Genomic DNA, 12438 nt, shown 5'->3' with positions numbered 1-12438 from the left:
TATTGATTGGTTGTTGTACTTCAAACGTGTGGCTCTTATCTAAATTCAGAGTAAGATAAACCTTGAACCTTGATGACAAAAAGAGGGAGTGAAGGAGGAAGAAATCAGAACTGACAATTAAAAGCTACAGGGATGCTATTTTGGTGCCAAAATGGAGTAAAAAAAACCTGCTGTTCTTATGAACCAGACCAACTAACCACACTGAGGAGTTTGCTGAACTAAGCTCACTCCTGAAGCTGAGGAATGCTGTGATCTTTTGTTAAACGTCTAAACCTCATTATAGTCCTTAAAGGTGGGGTAGGTAAGTTTGAGAAACCGGCTCGAGATACACTTTTTGTTATATTCCATGGAATGCTCTTAACATCCCGATAGCAATGAATATCTGAAGTGCTTTGACAAAAAATACATAAAAAAATGTCATCTGTGGAAGCCGTGCACTGTAAAAAGCACGACCAATCATCTGAGCCGGCCCGGCTAAAGTAACTGGATGGCCTACCTGCCTGTCAGCCTTCCATCTGTGCACAAACTTATCTCGTGCCCTCATTGGTCATGTGCGCGTTGTGTGTGTTGGAGGAGGGGCTCTGTGAGGAAGTGGAAGATTTGTTCCAGCTGTGCATTTTCAAATTCTAGCGCACTCGAGCTGGTTTCTCCAAAATGACCTACCCCACCTTTAAAAGAGGCACTGGTGAAGTTATGGAGAGGAGGAAGATTACTCTCATTAAGCCTGGTTAGGTTTACCAGATATTGTTTTGTGTTACAACTGCCATTTCAAATCTTCAAAGACTGTTCCTTTATATACCTTTTCTGTCCTGTTTCTTTTTCCATGGACTCGACAGCATCACAGAGAAGAGCCTGAAGCAGCTGGTGTCCAATCGTTGTTTCTGCTTCAAGCGTCTGTGGGAAAGAGACAACAGGTGTAAAGTGAATTTGACTATTTATTTGACTAAGACAGACAATAAAACAAAAGCTGAAGACATTTACATTATTTTAGAGTCATTAAGACAAACGTTATGCCTCAGAATAAGATTCACTATTTAGAAGAAATGCGAGTCAAGCTTTCTAATGTTCTGCCAAACTCACAGTAACATATTAGACAAAGGTTTGGGCTTCTATAGTCAGCGTACTGAGTGTTGACTGAATGTTTGACCTAAAACAAGAAAGAAATGAGTCCCAGTTGGTCTGATACTATTCTAATTATTATCTCTGAATGAAAGAAATGTAGAGAATCTGAAAAGGGAATTGTACCTGATGAACAGTGAGCATTTCTTGGAGGCTGGAGAAACGTTGGGTTTCTTTCGACAGTGATTCATCCTCAAGCTTTTTCTTGAGGGACGTCAGGTTCTTACACTTCTCCTGAAAGCTCTGGGAACGCTGACACACGGCCTGCAGCTCACTGGGGGGGAAAAGGTACAAATGAAAGGACAAATGGACCGGAAGCTCCTTTTGAAATGGACACATTCAGTGTTCAGTTACATCTTGTTAAACTACAGATGATTTTTCAAATGTCAGCACAAGGCGAGAATCACTTAAATCACTTCAAGGGCTCCTATAAAGAAAAAAAAATGTGTCTTTGAAAAAACACGCATTAATTCAACACCTAATGCATTTTCTTCAGTGCGTCATTTGGAGCTGAATGTCCTCACCTGTTCCTGTTCGAAGCGTGAGTCATGCTTTCAGCCCAGAGCCTGCTGAGCGTGTGCACTCTCTGCCTCTCCTGGTCGCTGAGGCTCAGGTAAACACTCATCTCCCTGATGTCAACCAGTAATGGAAACACATCTCTGAGCTCCAGGAGAACCTGCTGCACATCCGAGAAATACAAATAACAAAAGAACACAAAATCAATTCTCTGCGGGCAACCTCCAAACAAAATGAGAGAACGGCACACTAAGTGAAAATGTGAAATCGATGGATTTTTTTACTCCTACTAATCTTTTATGTTTAGGAACTACAGCTCCCAGAATGTGTTTTTTGGGGAATGTAAACAGTTGGTACAATTTGACCATAGAGTCAATTAGTTATCTGTGGGCTAACACTTGAGCCGCATTTCTATAACCCTAACTGTTTGGCACTAATGAAATCACGCCATATTAACTGTTTGCTAAGTAACCATACAAACCACTACATTACTTTAATTTGAAAGAAAACTTAAATCTCTTTTTCTATGATATCTAAATGGATTTGTAGGCATTGGAAGCTCATCAGAGATAACGATATGCTTGCTAAGTTACGCTGAATCTACATATATGTTTACCATGTCTGTATGTTAAGATTAGAATTAGGTATGATGTATAATGTAGATGAGGCTTACCACTCTTTGGTGTTTAAAAAACATCTGCTTTAGAGTTAAGGTTTTTAATGAATTGATGTACGTGAGAAAGACAAATAATGGAAAACAGTAGGGATTGTGACCGACCTTCACAGAATCTGGGTCTTTAAGGCTTGTCTTGAGTTTCTGTTGTGTGTTCTGTGTCTGCTTCTCAATGGCCTCCAGGCGATTACGAAAAAGTTCCCTTTGGTCCAAATCATCCTGCACACAAGAGAGAGGTGTGATATTGGTAATATTAAACTCATGTGTATGTTTGAACATCAACAGTTGGACATTTGGTGATTTTAATGTCAAGATTATAGATAGTTTTTAATATGATATGATATTTCTGCGGTCTTCCTCACCTGAAGACTTTTCTTCTTTCCTGACATTGCCTGGCTCAGCAGCACGACGTCACGTGACAACAGTCTGGTCTCTGATTGGATAAAATGTGCGGCCAGAGGCTCCAGACGTCCAATCAGAGGCTTGGAATCAGCAAGCACATCTCCCACACTGCTTTGCAAATCCTCAGCAGCATCTCGCAACTTCTGATGTTAGAGTGAGAAAGAAACAAAAGATGAGCTTTGCTTTTTAAACCATATGTTTATTTACTGTGCTCAAAATGTTCTTCCTGCCATCATCTCTCCAAATATGTTTATCAATGAATCTTTAAAAAAAAAACATCGTCGAGCTTTTTATCCTCTTGAAAAATCTGATTAAATCGAATTTTCCTCAAATGGTTCAAATGCTTCACCTTGAGAGTAATTTTGAAGTGGGGTAGAAAATGGAAAATGACATGAATGGAAACTCTGAAGCTTGTATTATTTTGAGAAAATGTACAAAACAACATGTAATGAAGAAGGTGGACAATACAGGTCAAAGTGCATCGTGTTTGTTTCTTTCTATGAGTGGGAGAAAAACATGAAATGACAATGTGAAGGTCGATCAGAGTTCATATCTGTATACAAAAAAGTAATTTAATAAATAATTATAATAATAATCAAATCATTTTTTTGCTCTATATGACTGAAATTAGTTGTAATTCAACTACTTAAAATCTTAGGTCCCATGTCATGCTTTTCTGGTTATTACCCGTCCCCTTGTGTGTTATGAATGTTTTTCTGCATGTAACCTGTCTGCTGAGTCACAAACCCTCAAAGTACACCCTGTAGCGAGTAAAACTCTAACACAGGAAAGATCTGTCTACAGTATGCTGCCCCAGAACGCCTCTTTGGGGATTTCTCTTTTTCCATTGTTTACTTCTTGGGCATAGTGACGTATTTCGGGAATAGTGACGTAACGTCCGCGGAGCCGTTACGTTTGCGAGAGACCCCGGAACTCAGCCTGGGCACACACACAAACTCCCAGCCAGGCTGCGGGTGTGTGTGTGTTTCGGGCTGGGTTTTGCTGTCTCGCAGACGGCCACTGGGCTCACAGGGAGGTGGGGGCAGGAGCTCCAACAAGCCGTTTAGGACAGAGTGAATACACACATACTATACAGAGATGCTGTATGAGAAACCAGTGTGAGTTTGGAAAATTGCACAATATATTTAGTATACCTCAACAATGGAATTATGATCAGTAGAAATGGCCATGACATGGGACCTTTAAATATGTGTGAGTCCTAAATAAACAAGTAAGTGTTGCTAACATGGAAGTGCACATCCTACTAACACTTTGATCATCTTCATTTTGTTGTGAAAGAAACTCTTACTTTATCAGGAAAATGTAAGCCAGACTCACGCACCACCAACCAAAAAACATTTATTAGCAAACTAGTTGAAACCCTTAATGCTAAGAATAAAGATTCCTGTGGATGTCAGTCGTTTTTATTTACTGTACCGTATGGTTATGTTTTTAATCAAACAAAAGTCAATTATGTCAAATAAAAATTATTGAAAAAAATATTGATCAGGGCTTTAACCTTTTTGATAATACACTGTAGCATTACTTCAGGGGTGTTCAGGCAATCTGTAAAATCAACAACCACTGGATTTTGGTGCACGCACTTACACTATGCTAGATTTATTATTTGTATTATTATTATGCGCAGCTTTCCTTCTACTCCAGTAGAACTCAGATGAGGATGTTGAACTTTTCCTTGTACATGTGATGATTGGTGTTGTTGTTTTGTTTCTTTCTGTTAAATGTCAAGTGGGCACTAAGTATTTTTTGTGTTGCCCTTATTTTCCTAGGTTACTGTTGAATGAACTGGCTGTGAAGAAGAAAATATGAAGGACAGACCATTTATTTCTATTTATTAAATTATTTTGAGTTATAGAGACATGTCTTGTAAATACTTGTTATACATTAAGTTGTGCATACCATGAACGTAACAAATAAAAATGAAATGAAATACTGCAGATTTAAACTCACCTCCAGTGACTGAAGCGTTGTCTGAGTGTCCTGCTGAGGTGGAGATCTCCTTATCTCCTCCCACTGAAGCTGCAGTGTTTGCCGCTGAGAGGAGCAGCGATCAGAGAGGAGAGTGAACTCCTGCCAGAGGGAGAGAGTCTCTGCAGTCTTCATGTGTTCATCCTCCAACTCCTGCACCACGGCCCTCCACCTGAACACAACACACCAGGGGCCTCATGAATAACGCCGTGCGTAGGATTCACGTGGGAAGGTTGCTTACGTAGTAGAAATCCGAAAAATAGGTCCATATATTTTCCTCCACTTTCCGACTCACCAAACATTGAGTACCGGCGAGGAAAGTGCGTACGGCCTTTCCTACGCCTGTTTCCCTTTATAAATCACAACCGACTCGAAATGCGGTGCAGCTTTAGCGGGCTTTACGTAACGCCCATGTTTGCCTATAAATAGTCAAAGAAACGGTGTCGCAGTTTCTCGTCTCTCCCGTTTTTTTTTTTTACATTGCGTAGAAACTGCCGTACGCCATTTTTTGAGCGTATATCCCTTTATAAATGAGGCCCCTGAACTCTATCATGCTTAGTTGAACACAACACACCAGAACTCCAGAACTCTAAGATGTTTATTTGCATACAATAAGGCTATACGTGTCTGATTGGCCGCTGATACACGGTTTTATTGACATTAGCAAAAAAGCTCAATATGATGCCATGCTAGCAGCTTGAGTACCTCTGACTGCTCGTAACATAGATCACATTTGAAGGCACTTATAATATAGGTAATAGATATTATGCATACATGAAAACATATTTATATTTTCTACAGCCCTCTTTTCAGCTATGTGACGATGCATTATCGTTTTGCCTATTATTACAAAAAATGATGATCTGAATCGACAAAGCAAGAGATTTTCCGACTTTAGTCCTCTTTAAGTTTGATACACAGATATCTGTTTTTGTTATTTTCAAGCCACTGACCGTTTTTGCTCTCCTCTCATTTGATCATCCAGCGCCTGTGTTGTTCCAGGATGAAGAGTCTTCACAAGCATTTGATAGGATTTGTCCACAGTTGCCCAAAGCTCTTCTCCTTTTCCGGCCTTCTCCTGGAGTTGCTGTGAATGAACATTTTTATTTAACAGCTACATTCAGGTACAAAATCGAAGTGACTGGTAGTGTGAGCTTGACGTCCACTTAACTGAACCTGTCAAAGCTCTCAGGAGAGGCTTTTTACTTCATACAGTTACGACTGGCTGACCATTTTTTTTCCTTCTGCACAATTACTAAATTATAGCTTAAATCCATCAAGCCTTTTAAACTTTGCTTGAAGGCACTGCTGCAACAATTACCAGAATAAAAGTCACGATTGTTCCAATAAAATGTGATTTCTTCTGGCAGTTGTAAAGCTTTTATGGGAACATATGATTGACAGTGCTTCTTCACCTGGAGGTAGTCCACGTGTCCCTCTGCCTGCTTCAGTGAGAAGAGAGGCTGATGCTGCAGAGCACAGCGCCCCCTGGTGGTCTGCAGAGAAACCTCCCTCAGATCGCTCTCAAAGCAACTCCACTGCTCCACACTCTGCTGTACGGCCGGCCGCAGAGCCTCCATCTGCAGAGAAACAGAGGAAGACAGGATGATGTTTGGTGATTAAGCATCCTTCAGAGCTGAAAACTATATTTTACATTTTTAAAAACCAGGGTAAAAAAAATAGCACTTTTCTGCCTAAATATAAAATATGTAAGAATATTGGTAAAAAATCATCCTGGTATCCCGGCTAGATCATTGGCTCTGGTTCTTTAACTGATATTCCAACAGCTATGGTGGTCAAAATGATAATTTTGCTAAAATCATAGGTTAGTTTTAGGACTCGTCTTCAATAGGAAAGTTAGGTAGGGTTGGTGGTAATTCATTTTAGTAAATCACTTTCTGTTGTTGCATTGATGATTCATTTGAGATCATTTTGCATATTTTCAGATTGTAGCTGTATGTATCGAAAACGTTAATTTCCTATTCAAACTGCATACTACATTGTGTCAATTTTTCCAAACAAACTATGAAACGTGGAAACCAACAAGTTAGTTTCAGCAAGTCTTTTATTTAGTTGATTTATGCTTTTTCCCCCTAATGTTTAATATTATATTTGACTGAAAATGCAGTTTAAATCACTCGGTAAATACATTTAACTGCTTTCTCTTGACAATAAATCTTCAACCTGTGTCACCGCTAGGGTTGCAAAGGGGCGGAACATTTCCGGAAAGTTTCCATGGGAAGTTAAGCTGGGGAACTTTGGAAATATTCGATGCAAAATTAAACAAAAAACATGACATTTCAACAGATTTTTCTACTTTAGAAGTAGAACAGAACTATTTTTTTATTATTTTATTGAACAATTATTTGTTTCATTGAAGAACGAAAACAGGAATGTTGAGTTAAATATTACTCATCCCCCCCCAACCCCACTCATCATGTTAAATGAAAAGAGCCCTTCTCCCTCCAAAAAGTCCCAAAATGTGATCCAGTCTTCTCGAAATCATCTGTGCATGTGATGGAGGAATGCACAGTGCCTGTAGGGGGTGTGGTCTCAATAGCCATGCAGTGAGCAGTGTGCTACAGTATGTGCATGTGATATTCAAGTGTACTTGAATGGCATGTGTTTGTTTTAGTCAAGATTATGCTAAAATATACTTTCCCCAACTATATTTAAGTTCCCTAGGAAGAGCCAGCCTTCAATTTTCAAAATTCACGGAATTTGGCAACCCTAGTCACCGCCGTAACAGATTGATTTGTACCTGTTGATTAAGGTCTGCACACGCTTGACGAACCCTCTCCGTCCGGTCAGAGAAGGAGATATCACACGGGTGATCCTCTCCTTTTTCAACGTGAACTCGTGTAGCTTTCAACTCCTGCAAAGCTGCAGCCACCTCCTTCACTTTGCTCACAGCAGCCTTGAAGTAGAACAGGTGCAGTCTGATATCAGAGGACAGTGTCAGGACAGACAGTTCAAACACACACCTGCTCACATCCTGGTACTTTACCTCCCACTTCAGCAGAGCCTCACGAGCCAGAGTCAGACTGGTGGGCTGTTTCCACCGATTCAGCGTTTTTTCCTGCTGTTCTACCCAGCCGTGAAGACGCTGCAGACGCTTCTCTCTGTCTGCACAAGTGTGATGCATCTGTTCAGCTTCATCAATCTGAAGAGGGGGGCAAAGCCAAACAGATTGATTCATGTCGAGGAATAAAAGTCATACATAAAAGATTATGTCACCTCAGAGAGCCAAACAGTAAAAGCTTTTTTTGTTGTTGGCCTCAATTGAGTTAAGTTCAAGGTTTGATTCATGGACTCCAGTGGTTTTATAAACCATTAGCCTAATATGTGACGACAGAATAAAGTCGTTTTTTTTAATAACAAAGAACTTTTCATTGGCTTTGTCGCTGGAAAAATACATCTTAGTCCAGATCTGAGCCCCATTTGTTTTAAAGATTAACTCTCTTTCAAAGCATTTCACATAATAGCCGGTCAACTGTTCACCAAATGTATAAAACTATGCAGTGTTTCCCACAGAATTTGATTCTATTTGAGGGGGGGTGGGGAGACAAGTGAAAATACTTGCGAGTTCATGGCTACTGTAACAACGTTCTTGTTGCGTTGTTAATGAGTGAGACACACCGGAGTTGAGGATCTGTGGGGTTTATTCTCCCAAAAATATCATTTACAATTCAGGCATTTAGCAGACGCCTTATTCCAAAGCAACTTACAATGACCAATTACAGGGACACTCTCCCTGGAGTAACTGAGGGCTAAGTGCCTTACTCAAGGGCACACTAGTAGTGGTGTTCCAGGCGGGATTTGAACTCGCAACCTTCCGATCATCAGCCAACCTCACTAATTAAAATTACGACATATAAATCAATGTATGGGAAACAGTGCTATGTTATATTGTTTTGTATACAACTGCTTTGCTCATCCTAGTTTTAGCAAAGATATTATACCCGGAGCTAAAGAGCAGTATGATCGTTTGATTCCAGTTTCTACAGGTTTGATATCTGAAGGACAGACCTGGCTCTCCAGCTCTCTCTGAAGGAGCAGCCACTGCAGTCTGAGGGCGCCGAGTTTCTCTGCATACATCGTGCGTTCGGAGCGGAGAGCCCGGACGTCCACTCCCAGCACCGGAGGGCCCGACTGGCACAGGAAGTCCAGAAGGAGCTGCCCGTTCAACAAGCCTGCCTTTAACTCCTGAGACAGAACATCACACAGATACAAATCAATACAAACAAGAAGGAAAAACAGGAGGTTGCTAGTTTTATAAGATTTTGCATTCTGTGAAATATCAGTATGTATCATCCTCCTCTCAAAGCGGTCTTTCATTTAGTGTCTTACCAGAAACATCCTTACATTAAAATAGAATTCATTAATTGAATGTTCTTTGAGTGCTAAGTTTTCATATTGCCTTTCAAAGTAAATTCATTTTAACAAGTCATTTCAATATTTTAGGAGTTACGCCCAATCAAATAATTAGTTTTTGTAGAAATCCAGCTTTAATGAATGAATATGGTTGGTAGATTTATTTTGTTGACATAAAGTAACTGCAGAATAGAATTTAAAAAAACAAATCTTTATTAATTCCCAATATATTTCACAAAAATATGTTTTTTTGAGACGCTAATTGACTGAATGTCAAGCAAATGTATCCAAAAATGGAGATATTATTACCCGACATAAAGTAACTGCAGAATAGAATTTGAAAAACAAAACTTTATTAGTTCCCAATAGATTTCACTTTATGGTTGAACAAACCTGTTTTTTTGAGACGCTAATTGACCGAATGTCAAGCAAATGTATCCAAAATTGGTAGATTGCAGATTTTCTTTAAAACACTGACATTGAAGTATCTCTTCAAATGAAAATGCTCTTGACGAGCTACTCAGAAAAAAGTCAAAGTGGGACGGAGGAGATATTATTACCCGGTATTGATGCAGGATTTTTGTGATCTGAGCAGCGTCTTCGGCCTTGGCGACGGTTTCTCTCTCCTGGTCCGTCTGAGCCTGAAGCTTCTTCAGCCGGTCCTCCAGGTCAGAGAGCAGCTCCACCGGCGGCCATGCTGCCAGCAGACGCTAAAACACCCCAGACAACAGAGAATGTATTACTTAAATACATCAATATTTGAACATTTTTAATTAGGTAGTTAGTTATACAGCAAAAACGGTTCCATTTAAATCTGTAATCTGTTTTGTGACATCTTGATGTTCAAATCCATCTGTTGTAGATAACATATTTTCTTCCTCTTCCAGGGGGATTTCAAAAGTGTAAGACATTAAATTAAACATCCTACAAGACACATTTGGCAGGACTGGTGCCAAAATGATTGTGAAATAAAAAATCTGGTTCCATTCACTGGTGATAAATAGCGGGGATTAAGTCCTTCAACTCTTTCTTTAAGTCCTCCCAAAATTCTCTGTCCTCCTTTAACCCCAAAATGATTTAAACAGGCTTCATACTCCCCTTCACTGGAGGGGATTTCTCCATGCCTAATTATTTCTGAAAACCAACAGCACTTCAATGAAAATAGGGCCGGTAAATTTAAGTGAAAAAAAGTCATGTTAAGTTAATAAGACATCGGATGCCCCTGGTATAAAGTCATCATGACCAAGGCCTCTTTTTTTAAAGGAAATTATTCAACAGTAACTTTTAATCACACAGTGCAACTCTTAGTGTCTCCAAGTTGAAAACTATGTTTGTGTCCTGTACCTGCTGCAGCCGGTCTTGTATCTTGGAGAGGTCAGAGGTCAGCTGGCTCCAGCTTCCCTCTAGCTGTGTGAGCTGGGCCCTCAGCCCGGGGCAGTCGGCCTCCCTCAGGTGGAGCAGCTGATTGGCTCTCCTGGCTGCTGATGCCCTCTGCACCGACACGGCTTCAATCTCCATGGAGAAGTCCTGGGTGTTAGCGAAACAGTGTCAGAAGTCTATCATGTGAGGATGATGCATTTTGGACTGCTGTGTGTGTTTGAATCAGAAACTACGTGTGCATGCTTACGCAGACAGATTTGTGTGGTTGTTTTATTTAAAAAGACAGTTTATAGTTCAGAGTCAGAATACCTTTATTAGTCCCACAGAGGGGAAATTTGCAGCGTTACAGCAGGAAAGAGCCACAGACAGCTTAGTGTTGCATATCTTAAATGCGTTAAAAAAGTACTAAGTTATAATATAACAAACAAACAACACAATAATATGCTAAAAAAGTACTAAGTTATAATATAATAAACAATAAACAATATGCTAAAAAAAGATAAAAAGTTACATAATTTTCAAAAATACAGATCAAAAACAAATCAAATCTACAAATCAAATCCTGTAGCAGTTCTTAGGATTTAGCAGCCTGGTATATATTACAGTTATTAAAGATGGCTGTATATAAAGTACATATTGCACATAGTTTGACGGTATTTAACAGCAGCAAGTTACACAATTTACAAAATGCAAGATACATACCTTGTAACAGTAACAAGGGTTTAGCAGCCAGGTATAAATTACACAGTTATTAACGGCATATATATTGATTGATTTAGCAGCCAGGTATAAATATCAATGCTATAGACATAACCCCATTTTTAATATTTCTTTCCTATGTTTCACCTGCAATTTGGTGCTGTTTAAAGAAAGTAACATGTTCAAAAAGAACTGAGGTTGTTAGGACTTAAGACTGTTAAACCTGAACTTTTGAAAGAACATCCGTAACATTCTTCTGTTTGCAACTTATATATATCAATATTCCAATTACTTTTATATAGACTATTCTGCACAATTTCTATTATATTTGATTTGATTTGATTTACTTGCACTATGTTATCTGTGTTATTGTGTTGCACTGTTGGAGGAGCCTGTGACCTAAGATTTCCATTGTCATAACTACACTGTAGCTATGCACGCAGGACAATAAAAGGTTGACCAGGGTTATTCTTTGTTTATCGTATAAAATGTAAGGAAGCCTTACCAGGAGCTTGATGAGATTGTTGTGAACACACTCCTGGCTCAGGTCTGAGGTGTCGGCCAGGTTGGACCAGGTCTTCTGGTGTTTGTTGGCACCGAGCAGCCATTCACTGACCGCAGCAAAGTCAGTCTGGAATCTGAGGGGGAGGATGAGAGAAAGACAGCTCAGCCAGTGGGGCAGATCAAGAGGGCTCCTTAACAAAGAGGATGGATTGGCCATGGCTCCAATAATGATTCAAAGGCTGTAGGGGTTGGAAAGTCGAGGATGTTCGCTAGATAATAATAATAATAATAATTCAACCCCCATGTCTGTTTTTCAGGTGGTACATTTTGTGTGGGAACAAAGTGTGTGTTTCACTCAACTTTCCAATAAATGTCCCTTTTAATTATCTAAAACCTAATGCAGGAGTAGCCCCAAAACGTTGTCACAAGTCTGTAGATAAGTACACATTTCATTTCATTTCATAGGATTGGAATTTTAGCATGTCCCTTCTCAAAACAGGCCTAACTGCTGAAGACTTTGGCTCAAACGCCTCCCATAGACACTTTCTACCTCAGCTTTACCATTTCCTTAAAGGTGGGGTAGGTAAGTTTCAGAAACCGGCTCGAGAGCACTCAAATTTGAAAGTACACAGCCAAAAAGAATCCGCCCCTTCCTTCAGACTTCCTTACAGAGCACCTCCTCCGCGGAGAGGCAGGCTGCAGTAACGTTACATATCAGGCAAAGCTAACACATCTAGGTTAGCAATACTACACAGCCAAAGCAACTCTTGGTTTGACTTCCT

The 12438-nt window shown here is 39.8% G+C and overlaps 1 protein-coding gene across 1 annotated transcript in view; it reads right to left on the bottom strand.

Annotated features, from left to right (window-relative positions):
* The window catches only part of LOC104944735 (nesprin-2-like), a gene marked incomplete at its 5' end in the record, with an annotated part of 31627 nt that overhangs the window by 14697 nt on the left and 4492 nt on the right, over nt 1-12438 (bottom strand). The window contains 14 exons of the mRNA XM_010770310.1: nt 800-894; nt 1246-1393; nt 1644-1798; nt 2414-2527; nt 2671-2853; nt 4682-4871; nt 5653-5786; nt 6115-6279; nt 7461-7616; nt 7707-7862; nt 8729-8905; nt 9634-9783; nt 10418-10600; nt 11658-11790. Of these exons, the coding sequence (XP_010768612.1) occupies nt 800-894; nt 1246-1393; nt 1644-1798; nt 2414-2527; nt 2671-2853; nt 4682-4871; nt 5653-5786; nt 6115-6279; nt 7461-7616; nt 7707-7862; nt 8729-8905; nt 9634-9783; nt 10418-10600; nt 11658-11790 (2139 nt within the window). The remainder of the gene's footprint in view (nt 1-799; nt 895-1245; nt 1394-1643; nt 1799-2413; nt 2528-2670; nt 2854-4681; nt 4872-5652; nt 5787-6114; nt 6280-7460; nt 7617-7706; nt 7863-8728; nt 8906-9633; nt 9784-10417; nt 10601-11657; nt 11791-12438) is intronic.

This window comes from Notothenia coriiceps, unplaced genomic scaffold, assembly GCF_000735185.1.
Source record: "Notothenia coriiceps isolate Sejong01 unplaced genomic scaffold, NC01 NC01_scaffold00008720, whole genome shotgun sequence".
In the NCBI taxonomy this organism is placed as follows: Eukaryota; Metazoa; Chordata; class Actinopteri; order Perciformes; family Nototheniidae; genus Notothenia; species Notothenia coriiceps.
The sequence above is the reverse complement of the archived record's forward strand: the minus strand, read 5'-3'. Positions and strand labels throughout refer to the sequence as shown.